This window comes from Amblyomma maculatum, chromosome 3 (genome assembly GCF_055883805.1).
Source record: "Amblyomma maculatum isolate TAMU_Amacu chromosome 3, ASM5588380v1, whole genome shotgun sequence".
Lineage (NCBI taxonomy): Eukaryota > Metazoa > Arthropoda > Arachnida > Ixodida > Ixodidae > Amblyomma > Amblyomma maculatum.
The window spans coordinates 21840762-21868747 of NC_139346.1; the positions used below are offsets into that span (position 1 = coordinate 21840762).

Genomic DNA, 27986 nt, shown 5'->3' on the forward strand with positions numbered 1-27986 from the left:
GATGTACCACACACCGCTTCAGACGCGACGCTACCGTTTCGAGAGCCTCCTTCTTTTGCCGGTCATGCAGGGGAAGATGTTGATGAGTGGCTCACTCATTTTGAACGTGTGAGCCGCTTCAATCGCTGCGATTTGGTGTTGTATCGCACCAATGACATATTCTTCTTGACGCAAACATCGTTGATGTATTACGAGAACCACGAAGACTTTGACTAGTTTAGAGGGTTTTGTAGAAGCTATAAAAGATTGCTTTGGCGATATAACTGCAATGAAGAGGCAGGCCGAGCAAACACTTGCTCAGAAAGCTCAGACAGTAGGTGAGAGTTCACGTCATACATCGAGGCAGTACTGCGATTATGCGGGACTGTCAACAACCGGATGGCCGAGGAAGACGAGGTTGGCCATCTGCTCAAGGCCATTGCGGAAAACGTCTGCCACTTCCTCATTGCCAAGGACAACTTGGGTTTGGTAATCGAAGTTATCGACCTTGCCGGACATTAGAGGCCCTCAAGACACGCCGCGTCACTCCAAAGTTTGGGCGGCTGGTAATTGTAAATGGCAATACCGTGACCAGCGTCGAAGAATCTCCATTCCAAAGTCTCTTTTGCGCCATTCGTGAAATCTTTTTTTCGCGGATGACGAATATGCTTTCCCAGCCCATGCACGTACGTGCCCACCAACGTCAAGCTATATACCAGCCAATGACACCGACTTCGCCTGCCGCGAAGACCTGGACACCCCACGACCAAGGCCCAATCAGATTTACCGGCAGTTCTCTTATCATCAGCCCAGAGATCCTCGACCTTACTCCAACCGTACACCGCGCCTGTCGGAAGGCTACGTCGACCCGCGACCTCAATTTGAACAGTCGTCGCGTCTTACCTTCCAAGAGTCTAATGAAGCGCTGCTTTTTGATCGGCCTATTCCCGTCTGCTACCGGTACTGTGTCGCGGGTCACATTTCCCGCTGCTGCAATCGGCGCACGCCATTCCGGTACAATGCTGCGGCTGCATCGACTCGACCCGCCATGCAGTCCTACACAGACACCTATCTCCCAAAATATCCTAGCCGATGGGACCGTTTGCAAAACGAAGGCCTCTGCAGCCATTCTCCGGTGTCTGACCATAGTGTGAAACTTCCTCCTTTATTTCGTGTGCTCTGTTCCCCGTCCCCACAGCACCGATATCCGCCACCCTTGTAAGAAAACTAGCCAGCGCGGCCATTGGAGGTGAAGTCGCTGGACAATGTGCGCTGCTACCAATTATTCCTCCGTCTGTGTACATATTATAGAACAAGGTTACTGTGCTTGCTGACGGTTTGTCTACGATGGCGTTGGTAGACACTGGTGCTACTGTTTCGGTAATGAGTTTAGATTTTAAGAATCTTTTGAAGAACAAAGTTATGTTCGTTTAGGACAAAACTGCTAATTTTTATAGAGTGAGTTGGAGTTATTGTATCCGGTTGGGGTATGCAGCGTTGAAAATTAATTTAGGGGCACAGTATTTCCACCAGAGTTTGCAGTACTGCCCCAATCTACACACGAAGTAATCTTGGCAATTAATTTCCTGCATATGTGCGGTGTTGCAGGTGATTGTCGAACGGGAGCGCTGTTAGTGCTTCTCGTCCTCGTGAACTTATGGAAGAGATGTCAGATTATCAAGACGTTTTGTGTGTGTGTGATGAAGTCGTCGTACCGCCACATTCTGCAGCTTGTGTCCAGGTGTCCTGCTCCCAGGCTATTAACGACTCATTTGAGGCTACTGTGGCGCCTCTTAACCTACAGTGCGAGAAGAAAACTGTGTTGGTGCCGCATTGCTTGGCTCGTGTGAAAGAGGGCCTTATCGAACTGTGGACTATAAATGGCTCTCTGGAACCGGTTGTTTTTCGAGTGGGCTCTAGCTAGCTTCATGTAGCCCAGCTCTCCCGAATTATGTTACTCTCGTTACTTTTTCCCTTGATAACCCCGCTACTAAGTCATCTGCTGACCAGAAGCTTCTTCCGATGATCAGCGTATCGTTGAACACCTCACGACGACAGACATTGAAAAGCCTCTTGTCTCACCACGTGTCCGTCTTTGATTTCGAGCATTCTGACGGCTCGCAACGTTCTCCGCTGTCACACACACGCCGCAGGATTGACACGGGATCTGCCCATGTGATCCGGCAAAAGCCGTACCGCGCGTCGCCGTCAGAATGCAAGATGATCACCAAGCAAGTTAAAGACGTGTTGAATAGGGACGTAATTCAGGAGTCTTCCAGTCCTTGGGCGGCTCCCGTCATTTGGTTAGAAAAAGAACGGAACATGGAGGTTCTCCATCGACTACCGTCGCCTCAACGCCATCACTAAAAAGTATGTGCATCCTCTCCCTCGCATCCACGATGCCATAGGTTGCTTTTTCTCTGTGTCCTATTTCTCTTCGGTTGATTTGCAATCCGGGTATTGGCAGATTCCGATGGATGCCGCGGACAAGGAAAAAACTGCGCTTTTTACGACGGACAACCTATTTGAATTTATGTGATGCTCTTCGGCCTCTGTAATGCGCCTGCCACATTTAAAAGATTTATGCACATAATACTTCGCAACCTCACGTGGGAAATCCGCATTGCTATTTAGACGATGCTGTCATTTTTGCTGTATGTTTACTGAAGATAACACGTGAAGTACTATAGTTTTAGACTACCTGCAGAAGTCTGGCCTTGTCCTGAATTTTAAAAAGTGTCATTTTGGCAAACTTCAAGCATTGGTGCTTGGAAATCTTGTCGACCGCGATGGCGCTCGCCCCAATCCACAGAAGACTACAGCAGTTGCTGCATTGAAACGACAGCAGACTCAAAAGGAGTTCCGCAGTTTCTTTCTGCTCTGCTCTTAGTTTCGACTGGTCATCCCACAATTTTCCGAGGTCGCCTAGCCTTTGACGCCCCTTCTTCAAAAGGACGTCCCTTTCGACTGGACCTCATACCGTGACGCGGCTTTCCACCAGCTGACATTTATGCTTACGCCATATCCCATATTACGGCACATGACGCCTCTGCTTCGACTGAAGTCCACACTGACTTAAACGGGATTGGTGTTGGTGCTGTCCTTGGGCTACATGCGGTCAGAGGCGAGCATGTAACTGCGTATGCTAGCCGTTCCCTCAGCACACCAGAACAGAACTACACAGTTACAGGGCAGGAGTGCCTCGTTGTAGTTTTCTCTTTTCAGTGGTTTCGGTGCTGCTTATATGGACGCCATTTCATGGTTGTGATAAACCATCACGCCCTGTGTTGACTGGTCAACCTTCGTGTCGCCGTCTGGCACGCTGGGCCCTTCGTCTACAGGAGTAAGATCTCACTGTTTCGTACAAAAGCGGCCGCATACACGTCGATGCAGACTATATTTCACGTGTTCCCCTTCCTACGACCGAATGCTACTCTGCTGACTTCGATCATTACATCGCCTCCATCGTGCCCGAGTTTCCCGACATCTGGGCTCTGCGGACTGCGCAAGAGGCCTGCATAAGCGTCGAACTACTGCTTGCGGCGGCGCGGGATTCCACAGCTCGTTTTGTCTACGGGATGTCCTTCTGTACAAAAAGGCATACTCAAGCACCGGCACTACCTCTCGTGCATTCTGCGTGCTATACACGACGACCCCGCTTCTGGTCACCTGGGCTCAGACGAACGCTCCGCCGTGCCCGCGACTGGTTTTATTGGCCGAAAATGCGCCAGACAACTGAGCGATATGTGGCGAGCTGCACTGAGTGCCAACGACACAAACGTCCGACGTCCACGCCACATTGCCTGCTGTATCCTGGGACTCCACCACGTGGTGCATTTGAGAAAGTGGGAATCGACCTTATGGGTCCCTTCCCGAAATCTTACTACGAAAATCGCTGGATTGTGGTTTGTGCCGACTACCTCACCCGTTACTCCAAAACGGCTGCCCTTCCTGCAGCCACCGCTCACAACGTGTCGGTGTTTTTGCTCCGTACCGTACCTCCGGGAGTGATCATTAGTGACCGAGGTCGCCAGTTTACGGCAAATGTTGTGAAAGAGCTTATCCACTTGTGTTCGTCACATTTTTGACACTCCACACCATACCACCCTCAAACCAACGGTGTTACGGAGCGAACAAACCGCACACTCGTCAACATGCTCTCTGTGTACTAGATTGCATCAGACCACAATGACTGGGATACCATACACTCGTTTATAATGTTTGCTTTCAACACTGCAATACATGAGACAACCGGCAACAGCCGGTTTTTTCTTCTCTATGCCCGTCATCCGCGGTATTCTTTCGACACCATTCTTCCCTATTCCTTCCATGACGAACCTTGCATCGCTGGAACTCTGGCGGGCCGAGAAGCTCGTCGTCTCGCCCATTTTCGGATTCTTGCTTAGCAAGAGCGTTCCAAAGGTCGATACGACAGACAGCATCGCCTTGTGTCTCACACACTTGAAGACTTAGTGTGGCTTTGGCGACCTCTCCGTAAACGTGCTTTAGCCCCGAAAATGTTGGCGCATTACGCTGGCCCTTACGTTGTCCTCGACCGCGTCAGTGACCTGAATTACAAAATCGCGCGCATGACTGCAACTGGTCTTCGATCAGCTACAACGGAAGTCGCTCATGTCGGCCGAATGAAGCCGTGCCAATCCCGTGTTAACGAATAACTCCCTCGTCCAGGGGGGCTTCAGCTGTCCCGGTGGGAAATGTAGCAATCCTGAAGAAGGCGAGCAACAGAGGACAGGGAAAAAGACGTTGAGAAAGACGTGGAAACTATCGTGCCCGTGCCGGACTCGCAGCAGTTAACCAGCTGAGTTCTCGGCCGCCTCGACCTGCGCAGCTCTCCGACGTCAAACCCCCATAGATTCACAAGCTGCGTGTCGCGCCTTCGCGAAGAATACATTATCTGTCGAGGCTTCACGCGTGCTCTCACCTATAAACTATGATACCTTTCCCATTGTTAAAATTGTTTGGACTCCTGGTCACTCCTCCCTTCCTGGCAACGAGAGTGCGCACGCGCTCGCCCGAGCAGCAATCTTCCCTGGCGCTGTCGACGGAAGCGGAGGGGGAAGTAGACACGAGGACACCAGCACAGTTCTACAGTCTTACACCCACATTACACTATATTACTGTACACAAAGAACTCTGCCACCGCAGCACCCAACACTCACCAAGGCCGAAGCTGTGGCATGGCGACAACTGCAGACTCACACGTATACAAATTTGTACCACAAACATTTGTTCTTCCCCACCCGCTACCCAGATAAATGCACCGCCTGCCAACAACACCGACTTACACTATATCATGCTGTTTGGGCCTGCCCAAAGCCAACCGGCGGCATTCCACCTGTACCTCACCCCACCCTCTCATCTTGGGAAGATGCCTTGTCCCGCACGGAGCTGGCCGAACAACGCCGGCTAATAGAGCGGGCCGAGAGGATTGACGTGGCCCATGGGCTTATGGACTGATTTGTATTTATTCTTTCTGAGACCGTTTTATTTGCAACAACCCGCAAGACCAGCGACAGCTGTTCTGGAGGGCCTGCAGGATTGAGGCGGCACATGGAGCCCTAGACTGAGGCTCCACTCAGAAAGAAAAGGAAGTTTATATAATAAATGTTTTCCTCCTCCTCCTCGTCGTAAACATATATATATATATATGTGTGTGTGTGTGTGTGTGTGTGTGCGTGTGTGTGTGTGTGTGTGTGTGTGTGTGCGTGTGTTTGTGTGCGTGTGTTTGTATGTGTTTAGAAAACATGTAATATGCAATAAATATGCGAATACGAAGTGAGGTGTTAAAAAATTCATAAAAGTGTGAGATTCGACGACGATCGGCAAGATTTGTTACAAAAAAGTTTGTTTTTAAATATGAAATATTGGCATTGCATGAAGAGCACGGATGAAATATTCCAGCGGCTCGGTTCTGCCCAGATTCAAAGGAAGTTATCAAGTACATTCAGTTAGCTAGACTCCAGATGGAGGATGCATATTTTGACTTGTTCGTACCAGGGACTTGTTTGCAAGAAGTTTATGCTTGGTGGTGCAAGGCCCAGGTGCCGTGCTAGGAAGACAGGTTGGCTGATCATAGGATGTTTTTGATATGCTCATTCCAGGTGAGACAATGACGTAAGACTTTGCTCCGGTATATATAAGAAATGTTAATTCTCCTGAGACCAAATATTGGCTGAAAAGGGGATTACATTTGCGCCGAAATGACGCATGTTTGCATTTGTCGGGATTACGTTTCATGGGTTGTTGGTTGCACGGCTGTTTTCGTACGCAAATTCACAGATCTCTGTTCAAATGTGTTAGTAACCGCATGGTAGACAGTGAAGTCGTTGGAAAACATGCGCATGTTAGACAAAAGAGCGTAGGTATTGTGAAAGAAGGCTAGGTCGAGACGGCAGGTCGTGACGGCAAGGCCAGCGATGCCTTATCAAGCGTTTTAATCCGATCACGAACCCAGGCGCGGGCCGGGGCCGGCGCTGCGGGACACGGTGATGATGGTACGTACAAATGAAAGAAGATCCACGGAAGGCTCACACAGCGGCAAGCGATGACAACAGGAGAACATAGAGAAGATGGTTGACGTTAAATGAATCTCTGAGCGGGCCTAGCACGCGCGCTCCTACCCACGCCACTGCCCTCTTCTTCCTCCTTCGTCCGTAACATAACCCGCGGCCACCGAGCGATCGTCCCGATCGTAAATGAGGAAGTTTACCGATGATGATTCCATGGCATGATGATGGGCGTGTCTGGATGCTTGAAGAAGACGAAGTAAGAATAGAAGGGCTTTCTGGCACGATGTCTGATGCGTGGGTATCCGCCTCCCCTGGAGCTGTCTACCATGGAGCTGTCAGAGTCCATGGGACCGATGACTCGAGGTCACGTCGGGCAGCTTGGGCGGGGACTGCGTGTTCGTGTCCATCGGTTCCTTCGGGTCATTCGGGTCTCTCGGGTTCTTCGCTTCGGGTCTATTTGGTGTGTCTGTACTTCTTGTCTTCAGGCCCAGGCTGAGGGCTGGGCGGTGGTAGTTGGTCAGGTCCGGGCTTGAAGGGCTGGGGCGAAGCTGCTCGGCGATGTCCCTGGGCCCTCAGTCGTTGCATGTCCCGGCTTTCAGATGGCGTCGATGCTCCAAGGCGAGGATGGGGTGACGTGCGCCGCACCTCCAACCAAATGTTACGTGGCGGCAAGCGATGACAACAGGAGAACAGCGGACAGATAGATGTTTGATGGTCGTGAGATGACGTTTAATGAATCTGTGAGCGGGCCTAGCCCCCGCGCTCCTGCCCGCGCCACTGCCCTCTTCTTCCTTCTTCGTCCGTGACTATATATATATATCGAATACTGAAGGGGACCAAGCATAGACCCTTACGAGACGCCTGATATTATTGACCGGAAATTTGAAGATGTTGTCGACGGAGACGCCACGCATTTTCGGCACACGGAAGAAAGCCGCTCAGATCCACTCCGGGGTCCCGCCTCGAACTATACGGGGGGCCCTGCTCCGCTGTGGCGCCGCTGTCACTTTACTCGTCCGCTCTGGTCTTGGACGTCGGGTGGGAGAGGGTGTGGCGAGTGGGACAGTGTGGACAATGCTGCCGCCGAAACGTACCCTTTTGGACTAATGTATGTTTTGTATACCGTTCGAGCAAGTGTTGCCAAAACGAAGGGACAATAAACCATTTTCTTTTTTTTCCCCTTTAACAACTGTGCCGACTACAATATGTCATTACTTCTTGCCTCCCCTAAAATACTGCCGCCGTGGACTTTAAACAGCGGCGTATGAGTGAAATACATGGGTGGAACGCGATCTTTTACCCCCTGTTCTCTTCCTGCAGCGTGGAGTGAAGAAGCTTCCTCACCCCTACGATACAAAGTGTACTAACTACAGCCTCTTCGAGACGCTGGATGTGTACCCAGTCAAAATGACGCGCGAGGTAAGGGGCCTAATTTTTATTTCGCGTTGATTTTTTTCTTCTGTTTTCAGGCTCTTTTTTGCTGAAAAAAAGAAGTCATGCACTTTCACAGATTTTCCTGGAATTCGATTTTGTTCACTTTTACCGCCACATTTTACCTCCAATGGCTGCCTCTATCTCCTTGAGCGTTGCGAACCTCGCTATGGAATCAGTCGAGCGCCCGAAAGCTTCAGAAACGTACTCATCACCGACAAGAGGTTCCCCAGATGTGTAGACGACTGCTTTTCCCTGATTCGTAAAGATGATTTAGCAGCCTTTTCCTCACATTTGAAATATAGAGAACAGCAATGAACTTCACTGCTGAAGCGAAAAGTATGTTTCTCTTTCTGGACATATGGGCAAAACAGGACTGCAAGAAGCTCAGTTTCAGCGTGAGCGGAACACAACTCAACTTTAATTTCGTTCACACGGCTACAAATTATAAATCTGTCGCGATGTCTTACTTCAAACGATCTAAATGCATCCGCAGCAAGGCAATAATAAATCAATTAAGAAAAAGCAAGTACATCACTAAGCTTCGTAATGACCTTTTTAGACTTAGTAGAATCACTGATGCCAGGTAATAATTTGGGCAACAAATTCCATGAATTACAAGTTCTTGGAAATTAGGATTTACACATGTCATCATATTGCAATGCCGCACTGAAACTTTTTGTTCGTAATTCGATAATATTTTAATGGCGCCCCGCCGGGGTGGTGCAGTGGTTACGGCGCTGTGCCCAAGGACGCGGGATCAAATTCCGGCGTCAGCGGCTGCTTTTCGATGGAGGCGAAAGGCAAGGTGCCCATGTGCTGTGCAATGTCAGTGCAAGTTAAAGAACCCCAGGTGGTCGAAATATCCGGAGTCCTCCACTACAGCGTCTCTCATAGCCTGAGTCGCTTTCGGACATTAAACCCCACAAACCAAACCAAACAAAGATATAAATGACGGAGATTGCTGCGCGCACAGATAATGCAGTGTCTAGTTCTTTGAAACCTTGTTTATATCGTTAACTTTTCTTTACCTATTTCCTCACTTCCGCGCCATCCGCGTAGGCCAAGACGCTGTGCGCCAACAGCTTGATATGCTGACGAAAGCGCCGGCGACGGCGCTTTCGTCATTGGCTGCTACGTCACTGCTACGTCATTGCTACGTCATTTGCTACGTCTTTGACTGCGTGTCTGCACCCCTGTTAAGATGTGCAAAGGTAGCATGGTGGGCGCGGTTGGTTACGCTTTTTGGGTACCGTGCAGTCGTTTGTGCAGTCGGGGCTTACTTGATGTAAAAGAGCTGTAAATAACGGCAGCATTTGTTGCGGCTTCGATACACATAGCTCTTTTGTACTTTTGTTCGCTTGCTTATCCCATTCATCCATCGATTCACTTTCCGTGCCCTATTTACGCTATATAAGGTGCGACAACTACGTCCCGAGAGCCTTCGATGGAATTCCCATGACTCAAAAGTTGAGTGATGTGCTGCTCACTCCACCGCATTATCACATGAAGCGCAACTTCAACCTTTTCTTCGCTACGTTGTTAGGATATAAATTGCGTTAATAATAGTATTGTAAAGAAGAAGATGATACAGCGCCGACACAAACGACGATGAAGGACAGTGTACATCACCGCAGTGAGGTTCCGGAGAAACGTTCTATTAAATATGAAAAGTGGATACTTTTAAGATCTGATGACTACCTGCGCCTACATTATTCTGCGAATAGAAAATTATGTCATTCACTGCAACTTGAGATTTATCGAACAAGGCTGCGACGCCGTATCCCACCTTTAAATTTATATCTTTAAAGATCTGGTTCTCCAGTCTGCGCATTTTGCGGTGAACAGGAATCATTAAACCACTTTTTATTGTTTTGCCGCCGCTTCACTGCGTTGAGAAGACAGTTGATGGAAAGGCCATTGCAACAGCTTGGCCTCAGTTTAAGTAGCCCGATATTGTTATCATTTGGCGTCGCCCCAGGTAACGCAAAATATTGCCTAAACGTTGCCGGTGTGGCGTACAAGATTCTACTTCACTGTAGAGCTGTGTACATAGGCTTCACTAGGCGTTCTTTTGACGAGAAGCTGAGAAAGAACTGTAATTTATGCTATTTTCTTGTTTGATTGATACTGCTAAATAGGTTTAAAGAGTATCGTTTCAAAGTGGCGCTCTACTCGACCTTAGGTTAAACAAGTTTAAAAACGTCTTAATTTTTGTCGACTGTTCTGACGGCTGCTGCATGATGATCTCAATCTGAGATAGCTGGTGCATAATAAAGGTGGAACTCCAGACTAACATGAAAACATGCACAATGGAGACTACAGCCTAACATGAAAACACGCACAAGGGAGACAACAAGACACGAGGCACGATGCCTCACACAATGCCTCTTCTCCTATTGTCTCCCTAGCGCTTGTTTTCATTTTAGGCTGTAGTTCCACCTTTATTATATTGCTGCATTTTCGCATTTCTTGTTCGCGTTTCTGCTCCACCTCAAGACGTTCAATCATATGGAGCGAATGTCAGTGGCTAGGTTATCTATTTCGCTTCATTAGTGGTCTCGGCGACGCCAGGAGAGCCCGTCGGGCGGCCCTTGTCATTCGCCTATGTAGCACGTTTAGGGTAACAGTTGGGACCTCACCTGCATGGTCGGATATCCTAAATTCAATTCAGCCTTTCTCTGCAGATCTGCCTGGAGGAGTGCCAGATGAACATCACGAGAAGCATGTGTCGGTGCATCGACCAGGGCTACGCTTTCCGCAACAGAGTCAACGACTCCGGATGCACGGCCAGGGAGATGGGTCTGTGACTAAATCCGCTCACTATGTATGACCGTGGGCCAGTGCTCGCTTTCTGCACAATTCATTAGTGGCGCGCACGCTACCCGAGCATTGGACAAAGAGGTGGGATGAAGGACTTTTTTGTTGGGCTAGTTGGTGCAGCATTTCTTAACAAAAGGACAAAGCGCTAACGACACATTCACAAGAAAGAGGACACGGACAAGCGCTCACTGACAACTGATCTTTTATTCAAGGAAAACACACAATATATAGGCACACGTGGCGGCGCTAATCAGATGCAGCAAACGTCAAAAGGTGAAAGGACCATAAAAGCGATAAAAGACAACAGGCATAAAAGCGATAAAAACAGTTATGATGGATGGTTCGGAAACAACAAACTGATCTATGGCATGCCTATACTAAAAGAAACTTCTGTAGTAGATAAAAGTCGAGACAATGTAGCTCGTGATCTGAAAGAAGCCTTCTTCATAATAAAGAAAGGTCTAGATTGCGTTAGCGAACCGTCCAAAGTGCTGTATCAGAGTGAGTTCTCTTTTTTAGAAGGGCGCGGTTGATTTTCGCGCATGAATTTTAGAGTCGCATTAAGATGAGCATGCCTGATGACTTGATTAAACTAATATCTTTATTATGCTGGAGCGCTTGAAGTATTTTCCTTTTAGTCGTATGTCTGGGAAAAAAATTGTGATTGTCAGTTTTTTTTTTTTTTATGAACTTTTATGATTGTCTTCATGTTACATCGGGCCCTATACACCACGTGTCATAGATCAGTTTGTTGTTTCCGAACCATCCATCATACAGCTCTGGGACATATTTGCGGTGTTTCGGGGGCTTATTGAAACACTTTAGGGTGCATACGTTTAACAGTACTGACTTCACCGGCATGGTCGGATATCCTAAATTGCATTCAGCCTTTTTCTGCAGAGCTACCTGGAAGAGTGCCAGATGAACATCACGCGAAGCGTGGTTTTCACCTAATGTTCATCTTTGAATAAAGCAGCTAGATTTATAACCAGGAACTACTCTAGTCACTGCAACATAATCGCCATCAAAGCATTGTTAAACGTATTCTCAATTAAAAAGCTGGAACTGGTAGCACTATTTTCTTATTTTCACAGGCTGGTATCAGAGAACCTCATCGTTCGCTACATGCTGTATCAGACCCGCCCACCGTATACTTCCGTGCTTAGATTATAACTTTAAAATTGAGCCAGTATTTGCACGTACCCATTTCCTTAGTCACTCTCTCTTATTTCTTACCATTTACCATTAGAACAAGTTACCTGAAAACATCGTTTCCACATTACACCTTGATGCTTTCGTACAGAAACTGAACTCTTCTGGAAGATAAAGTCTTAAAGTCTTCGCATTTCTTCTGTTACTATTAACCACAGTCTCAGTTTGTGTGTCCATATATGTGTGCTTTGAATCCTTTGAATTTGTATTGAAGAGCATGCTTAAGTGCGGACCATATTTTCTCGCATGTAACCATGTAACCCCCCCCTCCCCTTCCGCTCTAAGGGCCCGTGAAAGGCCTATAGGGTATTTGAATAAAACGTTTTCATTGTTATTCTAGCCCCTGCCTTTTGTAGAGGCCTGGAAAGATGCATGCAATTGCGACGTCGTTCAAAAATGCTTTTTGTTCCCAGTTCTAGCATTAAATGGTGGTCAGAAAGGCACTTGGTAGATGAGGCAACTTATATTGCGCGAAACCTTCAAAAGTGTATTGTTTTTGTAACAACCGCCGACATACGGCGTTATCCCTCTGATTCTGTATTGCGTATCAGTTCGGTATTCTTTATTTGTTACTGCTCGATGTCGAGAGTCACTCCTTTATCAGTTTTGTTGTAGCGCAAGATGCACCGAGATCTGTCTCGAAGGTTCCGGCAAATCGTGTGTCTTTCTACAATGTTATAGCCCGTTCTGGTAGCTGTTTGCGACGTTATCTAGATTGTTCTGTGCAGCCTCTAAATTAAGCGTTGACGAGTGTTACGGGCATTCTTTGTTCGACGATCGACCAGTACGTTTGTTGCTATCGCCGCCGAGTTGCTTAGTTCTTTTGCGGGCGCAAGTCAGCCCAACAAAGAGGTAATTTCAGTACCATCAAGCCTGTGTCTTCTTTTGGTGTCTACGGCCTTGTCACCACAACGTGACAATATGTAGATGTATGTTCGAAACATTATTCTTTATTTAGTACGAATACGAAACCGCTGCGATCCCTTTGACTTGTGGGTTGCTGCTTGTTCCACATGGTCCAGATGGGACACAAGTGTATTTTATATATCTTTCAGTGTCGCTTGGTGTTATTTTGGGTTTCTTGCGCGTCTAAAGAGGAACATCAGCAAGCGAATGCACACCCTATGTAAGTCCAAAAGTCCTACCAAAGATGATGAAATACGCACCACAATAATCGAGAAGTTGCCTACTTTCTTCAGGGTCGCCTTTGTGAACACAGTTCAGTTCAAGCGTTCAGTCGTGTCCGACTCTTCGTGACCCTATGGACCATGTCACGCCACGCTTTCCGGTCTCTCACTATCTTCCTAACATCACATAACTTCATCTGCAGTGCCTCGAGGATGCCTTCTAATCATCGCGTTCGCTGCCTGCCCCTTCTCCGGCGACCCTCAACCTTTCCCAACATCAAATCTTTCTCCAGCGACTCCTCTCTTCTCATTAGATGACCAAAGTAGCTGAGCTTTAACTTTAGAATTTGACCATCCAATGAGCAGTCAGGGTTTATGGTCGACAATATCGACTGATTTGATCTTCTGGCAGTCAAAGGAACTCTCAAGAGTCTTCGCCAGCACCACAATTCAAACGCGTCAATTCTTCGGCGGTCAGCCTTTTTCACAGTCCAACTCTCGCATCCATACATCACAACTGCAAAGACCGTAGCACGAGTTATACGGATCTTGGTTGGCAGACTAATGTCTCTGCTCTTTACTAGGCGGGCAAGGCTAAACATTGCTCTCTTCACTCCCTTCTCAAACGGAAACCAATCAGTAAGACCATGCCCAGTTCTGACTGTGGCCTCTTGCCCTTCATACAGGTTCCTGAGGAGACAGATGAGGGGAATTGGAACTCCCATCTCTTGGAGAGCTTGCCACAATCTGCGGTGATCTACGCAGTCAAACGCTTTCGTATAATCAATAAAGCAGAAGTAGATGGGTTTCTGGAACTCTCGCTTTTTCCATTATCCAGTGAAGGTTGGCAATTTGGTCTCTAGTTCCTCTGCCTTTGCGAAACCCAGCTGGCACGTCCGGAAGCTCCCGATCCACATACTGCTGCAGCCTACCTTGGAGGATTTTCAACATCACCTTGCTAGCATGCGAAATAAGCGCGATCGTGCGGTAGTTAAAACAATCTTTGGCACTGCCTTTCGTTGGAATGGGGATGTAAACTGACCTCCTCCAATCCTGTGGCCACTGCAGGGTTGTCCAAATCTTCTGACATAATGTATGCAGAGTGTTAACAGCGTGGTTGAGGTTTTGAAGCAACTCAGCTGGAATGCCATCAATTCCGCTAGCTTTGCTCTTAGCAAGGCTGGCTAAGGCCCATTCAACTTCACTCTTCAGGATGCCCGGCTCGAGATCAGTAATCACAACTGTCTTATGTTAGGTTTGCACATCCGGGTCCTCCTTGTACAGTTCTTCTGTGTATTCCTGCCACCTCTTCTTTATCTCTGAGGCTTCAGTGAAGTCCTTGCCTCGTTTGTCCTTTATCACGCCCAGCTTAGCACAGAAGCTTCCTTTGATATATTTGATTGTCTTATACAGAGCTCTTGTGTTCCTTAATTGGCTGTTGTCCTCACCTGCTTGGCACTGTATGTTCAGGAAGGCATTCTTATCTCTCCTTTCTATTTCGTGAAAATCCGCATTGAGAACCTTGTATCTTTCTCTTTCCCCATAACTTTTGCCATCCTCCTTTCCTCAGCTATTCGCAAAGCCTCTTCAGATAACCAGTTTGCTTCCTTGCATTTCTTTTGCTTTGCGACTACCTTAGTAGCAACTTCTTGTATTATATCACGAACATAAGTCCACATATCTTCGGGCTCTTTGTCTTCTAGATCTAATTCTTGAAATCGATTCATCACTTCCAAAGCATATTCTAATGGAATTTGATCCAGATCATACCTGAAAGGTCTTCTAGTTTTCTGCGTTTTCCTCAATCGAAGCTTAATTTTGGCAACAAGAAGCTGATGATCGGTGCCACAATCGGCCCCAGGCCTTGTTTTTACTGCTTGTATAGCGCTTCTCGATCTCTGCCGGCAAATATTATAATCGATCTGATTCCTGTACAGACCGTCCGGTGAAGTCCATGTGTACAGGCGCCTCTTGTGCTGTTGAAAATGAGTATTCGCTATGGTCAGGTTCTTTTCTTGACAAAACTCTACTAGCCTCTGCCCAGCTTCATTTGGCTCACCAAGACCGAACTTGGCTGTAATTCCGGATATTTCTTCACTCCCTACCTTAGCATTCCAGTCTCCTATGAGAAAAACGACGTCTGATGATGGGGTGCGGTCTAAAAGGCATTGTAGGTCCGCATAAAATCTCTCAATGTCAGCTTCTTCAGCAGTAGTGGTCGGTGCATATACTTGGATAACTTACGTTCAAAGGGTGACCTTGGATCTAAAGTGACATCATTCGGTCGTTTTTGGGATTGTACCCTAGCACTGCTTTGCCCATTCTTCTGTTTACTATGAGAGCGACCCCATTCCTTCTCTTGGATTCGTGCCAATTTGTGAACACAGCAACCAAGAAGTAAGCATTCCAACTATGTCTGGTGTGCACGTGATACAAAAATAAATCGTAGGGCGGTGCCTTCTTTCACAATGGCTTTGCTGCATTACGCTACAACTAGACTCACCTAAGCAACAGAAAGTATAACGGTTTAACAAATCATCGAAGAAAACAAAAAACATATGGTCGTAGAGTGTTATTTAAAAGCTTATTTTGCAGTCTGGAAATGACAACATCACAAAGTTTTCCGCTTCTTGGTCATCCAACCAGCACCTCGAAAGAACGCGGCTCAGGTTTCGGGTTTTCTCGTCCTTCGCGAATCCACAGCTGTCATATCCAATAGGAATAACTGCATTTGCAGCTAGACTAGGAGAAAGCGGAGAGCAGCATTGAGTCACTTGGTTATTACCATTTTTAGCGGATTCATTTGAGAAGTTCGCGCTATTTTTGCGCAGCGCATATCTTGAAGGCGGTTATGGACAGTGCTTCTTTGCTGTCGCATTATCTGGGGTTCTCTAAATTCGAAACGGGTGATTGATCCATGGCAGACCGATTCCGGTCTGGGCTAAACGCTGTGACAAACAGAAAAGCGGGGCGCTATTCACCAGCATCAGCTAACCAAATCACTCGGCAGGCAACTGTGCTGGGCGAAATAAGGAAGAAAGCGGTGATATCGCTAAAAAGACACTCACGAATCACGGGCGAAGCGAACGTCTGCTTAGTCACAGGATGTACGCTAGTTGGAGGGTAACCAAAAGGCGATCATATAATTTATATTTGTCGGCATTTGCCAGTAATGAAGAATTAAAAGAATAACTGTGAAAATACTTGCATTGGTTATCAGCCAACGCACAAAGAGTCGCACGGGCATGGCCCAGCCGGGAGGCGCAGGCTTTGTGAACAAGTTGCATGGTTGCTTTCGAACAGAAATTGTTTTTTCGTCTTTCTCTCGTTTCTTCAGTTTAAGGCTTGAAAGGAGAGGAAGTATTGACTGGAAGCAGAAAGAAAATACACTTGGAAAGAAAAACAGGGCAAAACGCATCAGAATGAGGACACAACATTCAGAAATCCAGCATCCACCTTCAAAAATGCTGGTGGAAAAGTAAGAAGACAGTGTCAAAACTATCAGTGTCTGAATCTTTTTTCAAGTCCATGGTAGAACATCTCTCAGAAACCGATTGGCACAGAGAATTCACGTCATGAGTCCGGCACTGAACACTGATATGGCTGTTGAATGTTATCTGATTATTATTTACAAATACTGCTGTCTCGGAAGGGAGACATAGCAGGAGTGGGTAAATACAATAGTAGAAACAAATAACATCAAAACATAATAATAGATAACATAGAAATATTCAAAACAGATCAACAGGTCAAATTGTTAGGCAACTGAACAACAAATTTTTCAATTGGCAATGAGCGTAGTGGCCCATCTAATCGATTCCAAATTTCAATAGTTAGTGGAAAAAAAAAGAAAATTTATAGCTATCTATACAAGGTTCGAAAGGAAAAATGTTTAATGGGTGGTTCCGTCGGGTTGTACGTGCGCTTGAGGGCACAAATGAGAATGGTGCCCTGATGCCAGATGACATGTGAAAGATATTGTGCCGCATGATGATGAATTCACGTGTGCGCCTATGTTCTAACGTTTGCAATGATATGGTGTGCATATGTTAAGAAGGGGAAAAGTAGCGATCGTACTGGGGGAAGATGAATCGAATTGCTTTTTTTTAACTGATTCTAAACGATAAATGTCGCGAAAGTGATGAGGGGACCAAACAGTAGAGATGTACTCCAGTAATGGCCGAATTAGTGATTTGTAAGCAGTTAATTTACATTCCTTTGCGGCATTTTTTTAAAGTTACTTTGAGATAGCCACGTTTGCGAAGTGCTTTCCAAGTAATATTATTAATGTGAGCATTCAATTTTAAGTTGTATGAAAAGGTGACACCCAGGTATCTGAACTCGCTGACACGGGTCAAGCAATTACCGTTATTAATATAAGTGAAATGCAGCTGACTCTTTTTGTTACTGAATGTCATTGCAACTGTTGTAGTGAAATTAATTTTCATTTGCCATGCGCTACTCCATTCATAGAACTATGAAAACGCTCTGTTTAGTTACTGCTGATCCTGGCCGTTAGCAACGTTGCGAAAAACACGCAGCCATCGGCATATAGGCGTAACTTTACTGTGGTGTCATTAATAACATTTTCTACATCATTAATGAAATTAGTTAAATAATAGAGGCCCAAGCACCAATCCTTCGGGCACACCTGAAGTTACAGTGACTGACGATGACTGTGCGTGGTTGAAAGTGACGAACTGGGATCTTAAGTGTAAGTAGTCAGTTATCCAGTCGAGTAACGTATTTCCGTTAAATATGGTACGTAATTTACGAAGAAGCTTATTATGGCAAAACATGCCAAACGCTTTGCAATAATCTGTAAATATTGCATCAATTTGATCGCGGTTATTTAATGCGGAAGCTATCTCGTGGGTGAATTCAATGAGCTAAGTAGCAGTGGAAAAACCAGATCGCAAACTGTGCTGAAAGTGAGAAAGTGGGTTATGAAAACTTAAGTACTGAATAATGGGCTCATGAAGCTTGGAGCAAGTGAAAATTAGGGAGATCGGTCGGTAATTACTTATTTGTTGTTTATTGCCAGATTTATACACCGGAATGACATTTGCAATTTTGCAAGCCTGGGGAACGGAAGATGTGTCCTATGAAGGATCTATCAAATATGACTGTAAGGTAACGGGCACACCATTCCGAGTACCTTTTTAAGAACATATTCCGTATGGCGTCTGGTCCCGCACTTTAGGTTGTATCAGTGGTTAATAACAGGTTGTAAACCCCGGAATAACTTACTTCGAGGTTGGGTAACTGGTGTTCCGAGCTATGAATGAAAGGAGGATTGGTACTATCATCAAGATGAAAGACAGAATGAAAGTAGCTATTAAAGGCTTCAGAGATGGTTATGGGATCAGTTAAAGGCATATCGTTGATAATGAAGGATACAGAGTGGTGAGAAGAGGGTAATATTGTTTTTCCAAATGGGTTCTGTTTCATGAAGATTGACACTTGTGCTGAAGTAAAATTGTTTAGCTTCTGTCATTTTTGACTTCAGTTAAGACTTGGGTAAAGAAAGTAGTGAATCTCGGCTTACATCTCGGGACCGGTCGCGCTTGCGCATGCGTTTGATGCGTCGTATGAGTTGAATTATGTCTCTTGTGTACCATGGATGCTTCGGGTTATGTTTCACACATTTCGTGGGGACGAACTGACGCACACAGCTATATACTAAATTATGAAACTGCTCTAAAAAAGCATCAACACCGCACATTTCACTGCCTGTTACGAAATCTTCGAAAGACGACTCCAGCAATTAAACAATAGCTTGATCATTAGCACAGTTAAAATCTTTAACCATATTGAATTTTGGCTAATGGGGATCACAAACCACGTTAAATTGCATGAAAACACCCTTGTGATCTGGCAGACCGTCCACTAGGTCCCACTGAAAGCCGTACTGTAGCAACTGTTGGTTAACAGAAACAAGGTCAAGAAAAGAGTTTACTTTAGTTGGACACTCAACCACTTGTGTAAAATCAAATTATATATCCATATGAATTGGAGATTCACAAACAGCCTTGTCACAACCTGTTGAAGTTTAGCAAGGTCCAATCTATACAAGGAGTATTGAAATCACCTGAAATGATCATTTTAAAAGCCTCCCCCCTCACCTTCGTCTTTACAACCTTGTCAATCTTAAGCCCAGCTGGCGGTATATCACAGCGGATTTTTTGGAAGCAAGCAGAGCGTCCTTTATGTACCGCTTCGCCATGGGGGTCCTGCCTATTAAGGCTCCGGCGTTTACACGGGCCAGCTTGCGACCAACTTCTCCGACTTGTGGCGGTAGAGAGGTCACTGTGCATATATTCTCGCAGTGTCTTCTTCCTGAAGCGCTTCTCCGTCCTGTAGCTAATCTCTTCCAGCTTCCGGGTATACTGTACAAGACCGTGCAATACCTGACTCCGTTGCCAGGCGTAGCCGTTAACCAGTTCGTCCTCCTGCTCGTACAGCGTGCGTACCAAGTATGGCTGGCACGCTGCGCGGCCGCATAAAACAGCAGAGTTCCGGGCCTCCATGAAGTAACTGCAAAGGTGCGGAAAGAGGTCTGGTTCTGCCTGCAGCGGGGACGTCGCATTCTTGGCGAGCGGAGGTTCTCGAAGATTTGGTGTGGGCCGTCTGTGATTTTCTCGGTTAAGGGTGGAACACTCTCTGTGTCACTATGATCCTATCACAGGAATGGTCGTCCTCAGTGACAATCGTTGCGTTGTCATGAAGGTTCGCCTCGTTGGCTCAATGCCACGATGGCGCTGCAGGCCGTCTCTGCATCAGATGCCACTCACTTCTGTGGGGGCGTCGGGCGGCGGCCCCCTTTTCCGGGTAGGGCCCTCATCATCAGCATCATGATCAGCCTGATTATACCCACTGCAGGGCGAAGGCCTCTCCCATATTTCTCCACTTAACCCGGTTCTGTGCTAGCTGTATCCACTTGACCCCTGCGAACTTCTTAATCTCATCCGCCCACCTAACTTCCTGCCGCCCCCTGCTACGGTTTCCTTCCCTTGGAATCCAGTTTGTTACCCTCAGCGACCATCGGTTATCCTCTCTTCGCACTACATGTCCTGCCCATGTCCATTTCGTTTTCTTAATTTCCACTAGAATGTCGGTAACTTGAGTTATTTCTCTGACCCACTCTGCACGCTTTCTATCTTTTAATGTTACCCCTACCATTTTTCGTTCCATAGCCCTCTGGGTTGTCCTCAACTTAAGTAGAACTGTCTTAGTTAGCCTCCACGTTTCAGCCCCATAGGTGAGTACAGGCAAGATGCAACTGCTGTACACTTTCTTCTTGAGCGATACCGGTAAGCTGCTAGTCATAATTTGCGAGTGCTTACCAAATGCGCTCCATCCCAATCGTATTCTTCTTGTTATTTCCTTTTCGTGGTCCGGATCTGCGATTACTACCTGTCCTAACTAGACATATACGCCTACAACTTCCAGTATTTCGCTTCCCCTAATGTAAACTGCTTTTCCTTCCCGAGGCTGTTGAACATTACTTAAGTCTTCTGCATATTGATTTTCAAGCCTACCTTTCTACGTTTTCTGTGTAGGGCATCAATCATTATTTGCAGTTTATCCCCCGAGTTGCTCAGCAAGGCAATGTCATCAGCAAATCGCAGATTACTGAGGTATTCTCCATCTACCCTTATCCCTAACTGCTCCCATTCCAAGTCTATGAATACTTCCTCTAAACAAGCTGTGAATAGTACTGGGGAGGTTGTGTCTCCTTGCCTAAACCTTTCTTTATGGGAATTTTATTACTTTCTTTGTGCAGAACTATGGTTGCTGTGCAGGCACTATATATATCTTCCAGCACTTTCACGTACGGCTCGTCTACCCCCTGATTTCGCAATGCCTGCATCACCGCCGAGGTTTCAACTGAGTCAAATATTTTTTCGTAATCATTGAGGGCTATGTATAATGGCTGGTTATATTCCGAGCATTTTTCTATCACCTGATGGATGGTATGGATATGATCGATAGTTGAGTACCGTTTCCGAAACCCTGGTTGATCCTTTGCTTGATTGCAGTCTAAGGCTGTCCTGATTCTATTAGCGATTACCTTAGTTAATACCTTATACTTAACAGACAATAAAAGATAGTGAGAGACCGGAAAGCGTGGCGTGACATGGTCCATAGGGTCACGAAGACAGTAAGCTGATTTGTCTGTAATTTTTCATGTCCTTGGAGTCCCCTTTTTTATGAATGAGTATAATGTTTGCATTTTTCTATGGTTCTGGTACCGTCGATGACACCAGGAACTGCGTATACAAGGTGTCCAGTATTTATAGCACGGTATCCCCCCATCCTTCAGCAAACCTATAGTTATCTGATCCTCTCCAGCTGATTGCCCCCTTTTCATAGTTCCTAATGCTTTCTTGACCTCGTCCTTCGTCACGGATGGAACGTCTGACTGTTTTTCCCTACCGCCAATCTCATTACGGTCCTGACTACTTTGGCTACTTTAGAGATCTGTATAGAACTCCTCGGCTACTTTGACTATCTTGTCCATATTCGTGATGACGTTGCCCGCCTTGTCCCTCATCGCATACATCTCGTTTTTGCATATGCCCCATTCCTTCTTTACAACTTTAAGGCTTCCCCCGTTCTTTACAGCATGCTCAATTTTCTCCATGTTATACGTCTTTATATCGGCCACCTTGCGCTTATTGATTAGCTTTGATACCTCGGCCAATTCGATCGTTTCTGTTGGATTGGAAACTTCCATATTCTGGTGTTGCTTAATAAATTTTTCGTTTCCTTAGACAGCTTACATGTACCCTCTCTAACTATCCTACCGCCTACTTCTACCACGCACTCAGTAATGGTATCTCTGAAATTATTGTTCATTGGTAATGTCGCCATCCTCGGTTACAGCTGGATATCTATTCTGTAGCGAGATCCTGAGCTCTTCTGCTTTCCCCCCACCGCTAATTCGTTGATGGATTTCTTTCTTACTAATCTGTTGCGTTCTTTCTTCAGATTTAGGCTAATTCGGGACCTCACCATCCTGTGGTCACCGCATCGCACTTTCCCGATTTCCTCTATATCTTTCATAATGGCGGGGTGTTGAACACATTATTAAGTCAATTTCATTTTTAGTTTCCCCGTTAGGACTTTTCCATGTCCACTTCCGGTTTTTCCGTTTGCTGAAGAAGGTATTCATGATGCTTAAGTTATTGCGCTGTGCAAACTCAACTAGTATCTGCCCCCCTGCTATTCCTAGAACCAATGCCATGGTCACCTACTGCCTGGTCCCCTGCCTGCTTTTTCCCTACCTTGGCATTGAAGTCGCCCATACGTAAAGTATACTGCGTCTTTACTTTTCGCATTGCCGAGATTAAGGTTGAGCTGATCGTATTAGCGATTAACTTGGTAAATAGATTGTACGTAACTTATTGGTCGGTAATTTTTCTAGTCCTTAGGGTACGATTTGTTACGAATAAAGATAATATTTGCGTTATTCCATGGATCCGTTAACGTCGATGACACCAGGCACTGCGTATACAGGGTGGCTAGTTTTTCTAGCACGATATTCCCTCCGTTCTTCAGCAAATTTGGTGTGTTACCTGATGCTTCCCAGCTGCTTTCCCCCTCTTCATAGCTTCTAAGGCTTTCTTAACCTTTTAGACTAATTTGAGACCTTACAATCCTGTGGTCGTACTTTCCAGATTACCCCTACATCGCGGTAGCTAGAACACAGTATAAAGTCAATTTCATTTTTAGTCTCCCCGTTAGGACTTTTACATGTCCACTTCCGGTTTTCCGTTTGCTAAATAAGGTGTTTATGATTCTCAAGTTGCAAACTGATCGAGCAACTCGTCCCTGCAATTCCTAGAACCAATGCCATTGTCGCTCAATGCCTGCTTTTCGCCTGTTTTTCCCTATTTTGGCATAGAAGTCGTCCATTAGTACCGTATACTGCATCTTTCCTTTCCGCATGGCTCATTCTATATCTTCGTGGAAGCTTTCAACTGTCGGGTCATCATGCCTACAAGTAGGTTGCGTATGCTTGTGCAGCCTTCACCTTAAACGGCTTATTTAGCTTAATTACGATGCCTTCTACCCTCTCATTATTTCTATAGAGTACGTCTATATTACCAGCTATATTCTTATTGATAAGTAAACCTACTCCTACTTCTCGTCTCTCCGGTAAACCTCGATAACACAGTACATGCCCACCCTTCAGTACAGTATATGCCTCATTTGGCCTCCTCACCTCACTAAGCTCTATGACATCCCACTGCATACCCTCAGTTACTCTAAACGCAAAGGTGAACTAGCTTCATTAGCTAGGGATCTGGCATTAAACGTTGCTAGGTCAATGTTTCAATGGCGGCCTGTCCTCCGAGCCAAAAATTCCCTAGCCTTACTCTGCCTCACAGGTCTGACCGCCGCTGTCGTCAGTTGCTCCACAGCCGCTGATAACTGAGGGCCGAGGTTTTGTAAGACTAATAATGGGAGGTTGTGGCCATTTGCTGCACCAAAGCGGCCAACTCCTGTTCTAGTGAGGGAGTGTGTTGCCGGAGGTGTTCACCGACGTAAGGTCGCACCTGAAACCTATATTTATGCAATTCCATCGACATTCGTTTCTTTTGTTTTTAAATCCGGTGGAGAATTGCGCTGCACTTGGATTTGAACCAGGGTGAGGCGGATGCTCTAGCTGCAAATAAGTTATAAATATTTAAAGACATTGGGTAAAGTTATGGTTTGGTGTTTACGGTTAACTACGTCCCAAAGCAACTCAGGCTATGAGAGACGACGTGGTGGAGGAATACGGAAATTTCGACCATTGGGTCACTTCGTCTGCACTTGTGGTTTTCTTAGTCGCAACCGGGAGGTACTTCAGCAATCGAATTGATTCTTCTCTTTTCTCATTTAATGGGGCAGATGGTTTGCTTTTCGTAACATGCGACGAACTGGATTTCTCCATTATATCATTTGAAGCTTGCAAATATCACCAGCGCTTTTAACGTGGTTCCACTGAACTATTTTGCCACGTACCTGGGGCTTTTCTTTACTTCCAGACTTCCTGCTGTTTTAGGAATGCAAGACAAACTAGTGAAACCTATGAAAAGTAATGCACAAAAAAGACGACACAAAGACTTTAAACAGGACTAAACGAGCGCTAACTAGTTTACTCAGAAGTTAACAGATGTAAATGTAGCACAAGTAAGCGTACGAGGGGTACCCTCAAGAACCGAACTTATTTTCTTTTGAACCTATTTATTCACATTTCAAGCCCAAACCTTCAATCTCCTTTAAAGTACTCTTCACTTTCACTAACGCAATTGTTTAAACTTTCATTCCACCTTTCTACAATTTTTTTTAATTTATCATTTGTGATGCTTGAGAGCGCCTGCGTGGTTTTTTTTTTTTTTGTCTCGGCAACATCAGCAAAACACTTTGCTTTCATATATTTTTTTCATTCTGCGAAAGAAACGAAGTCACACAGGGCAATGTCCGGTGAGTATGGAGAGGAGGAACAGGGGTCATGCCATCTTTGGTCAAATATTGATGATCGCACGAAATTTTTCATCATTTTCATATGTTCGGGACGTGGAAGAACGACCAGAACGAAGTTGGCCATCAAATGACATTTCACCCATTTTGAAACGGAAGAACCACTTAAACACTTCAAGTTTCCCAATAGCATCATCCTTATACGCCGTTGCTAACATTTCAAGAGGTTCTGGTCCATTTTTCTCCGACAAGAAAGCACATTTCACCGCCACACGCTGTTCACGAAAATCAGCCATTGCAAAAACGACCCTCACAGAAAACAGTTGTCACTATAAACTCCGCCGAAGCTAGTACGTCTGACCTTCAGCGACACCACCAGTCTGACTGACTCAGGATGGATGGATGGACGGATGGATGGATGGATGAATGGATGGATGGATGGATGGATGGATGGATGGATGGATGGATGGATGGATGGATGGATGGATGGATGGATGGATGGATGGATGGATGGATGGATGGATGGATGGATGGATGGATGGATGGATCGATGGATGGACGGACGGACGGACGGACGGACGGAAGGACGGACGGATGTATGGATCGATGGATGGATGGATGGATGGATGGATGGATGGATGGATGGATGGATGGATGGATGGATGGATGGATGGATGGATGGATGGATGGATGGATGGATGGATGGACGGATGGACGGACGGACGGAAGGGTGGGTGGGTGGGTGGATGGATGGCTGGATAGATGGATGGATGGATGGATAGAATATAGGAGCGTTCACTTTGGAACGGGGTGGTAGCAGTAGCTATCATGGTCATTTTTATCCCTATATCTCAATTATTGTTTTGGTTAACTATACCATTACTATATTTATTAAATTTTTTCTTCTACATATTTTTCTATATGTCACTTTTCTGTTTTTAAGCCGCCAATCTTCCAGTCGTTTTTTGCTAGCTTCCACTGCCTATTTATTCACCCGGCCACTGGTATCTCTAAACCCCAGAGCTTGAGGAAGAGTGACTGCGCCTGCACCAACTTCCGGATGGATACCATTACATCCGAGTATAATATGGGCCATTGTTTCACAGGAGTTTCCACATACAGCACATGCGTCATCTCCATTGTTAAATTTCTTTTTGTAGCTGCGTATTCTAAGGCACCCTGATCTAGCTTCAAAAAGTAGGGCCCTGCCTCTTGAGTTATCAAAGAAAGCTTTCTTTCTGATCTGCCTTTTCCACTTTCGGTATAATTCCACATGCTTCTTTTACATCGAATTTATCCAATTTTTACCTTCTGTGTTTTTCACCTGTTGCTTCAGTTCAGTTCAGTCGTTCAGTCGTGTCCGACTCTTCGTTACGCTATGGACCATGTCACGCCACGATTTGCGGTCTCTCATTATCTTCCTAACATCACAAAACTTCATCTGCAGCGCCTCGGCGATGCCATTTAATAATCGCGTTCGCTGCCTACCCCTTCTCTGGCGACCCTCAACCTTTCCCAACATCAAATCTTTCTCCAGCGACTCCCCTCTTCTCATCAGATTACCAAAGTAGCTGAGCTTTAACTTTAGAATTTGACCCTCCAATGAGCAGTCAGGGTTTATGGTCGACAATATCGACTGATTTGATCTTCTGGCAGTCCTAGGAATTCTCAAGAGTCTCTACCAGCACAGCAATTCAAACGCATCAATTCTTCCGTGGACAGCCATCGAGCTCTCGCATCCATACATAACAACTGGAAAGACCATAGCACGAGTTATACGGATCTTTGTTGGCAGACTAATGTCTCTGCTCTTTACTAGGCGGTGAAGGCTAACCATGGTTCTCTTTTCCACAAGCAGGCGTCTCCTAATTTCTTGGCTGCAGTCTCCTTCCGGGGTAATCTTGGAGCCCAAGAAGAGAAAATCTGTTACAGCTTCCACTTCTTGTCCCTTGATGCTCCAGGACTTGATAGGGCAAGACGCCATGATCTTTGTCTTTTTAAATTTCATTTTAAACCCAAACTTCTCACTCTCTTACTGTATACGCATCAGAAGTCTCTTGAGTTCCACTTCCCTTTCTGCCATTGAAGTGGTATCATCCGCATACCGAAGGTTGTTGATACGTTTCCCAGCAATCTTCATTACAGCTGAAGACTCGTCCACACCGGCTTTCCTCATGATGCACTCTGCATACAGCTTAAATAAGCTGGGCGACAGTATGCAGCCTTGCCTCACTCCTTTCACAATCGGAAACCAATCAGTGAGACCATGCCCAGTTCTGACTGTGACCTCTTGCCCTTCATACAGGTTCCTGAGGAGACAGATGAGGTGAATTGGAACTCCCATCTCTTGGATAGCTTGCCACAATCTGCTGTGTTCTACGCAGTCAAACGCTTTCGCATAATCAATAAAGCAGAAGTAGATGGGTTTCTGGAACTCTCTTGCTTTTTCCATGATCCAGCCAAGGTTGGCAATTTGGTCTCTAATTCCTGTGCCATTACGAAACCCCGCTTGCACGTTCGGAAGCTCCCGATCCACATACTGCTGCAGCCTACCTTGGAGGATTTTCAACATCACCTTGCTAGCATGCGAAATAAGCGCGATCGTGCGGTAGTTGTAACAATTTTTGGCACTGTCTTTCTTTGGAATGGGGATGTAAACTGACCTCCTCCAATCTTGCGGCCTCTGAAGGGTTGTCCAAATCTTCTGACATAATGTATGCAGAATATTAACAGCGTCATGGTTGTGGTTTTGAAGCAATTCAGCTGGAATGCCATCAAGTTCGCTAGCTCTGTTCTTAGCAAGGCTGTCTAAGGCCCATTCAAATTCACTCTTCAGGATGCCCGGTACGAGATCAGTATCACAACAGTTTTATGTTGGGTTTGCACATCCGGGTCCTTCTTGTACAGTAGCACCGGTTGCTACTGTACTGCTGTTTTGACCTGTTGGTTAACGCTCTTTATTGCTTCGTTCTTGTGACCAGCATACTTACTGGTAAGTTTCCTAGTTCTCTTCCTCCATTTTGAGTCACCGCCTTTTAGGTATAAATATTTAAATACTTTAGCTTCCCATCTGTTACTGTCCAATTTCGTGAGGCGTTCCTCATATAATATTTTACTCTGGGCTTCCCATACTTCGAAAGATGCCCAGCCCATATCTCCCTGTACCGCCTTATTTGTGGTTTTGCAGTGGGTTCCTAGTGCTAATCGTCCGAAGGGCTCTCCGATTTATTTCTAGTGTCGACTGTACCTCTGATTTTAGGCACAAAACTGCATTTCTGAGAGTAAGCTCGGGCACCATAATTCCTTTCCAAATACCCCTCAAAACCTCATACCTGTTGCGCCCACGCAATGCTCTATGCTTCATTATCTCGGCATTCCTTCGCCCTTTTCGCCTTAGATGCTTGCTCAT

At 45.9% G+C, this 27986-nt stretch overlaps 1 protein-coding gene across 1 annotated transcript in view; it reads left to right on the forward strand.

Moving 5' to 3' along the window:
• The window catches only part of LOC146194326 (uncharacterized), a 441606-nt gene that overhangs the window by 137383 nt on the left and 276237 nt on the right, over positions 1–27986 (forward strand). Inside the window, exons 6-7 of the mRNA XM_084596527.1 lie at positions 7830–7928; positions 10628–10742. Of these exons, the coding sequence (XP_084452653.1) occupies positions 7830–7928; positions 10628–10742 (214 nt within the window). The remainder of the gene's footprint in view (positions 1–7829; positions 7929–10627; positions 10743–27986) is intronic.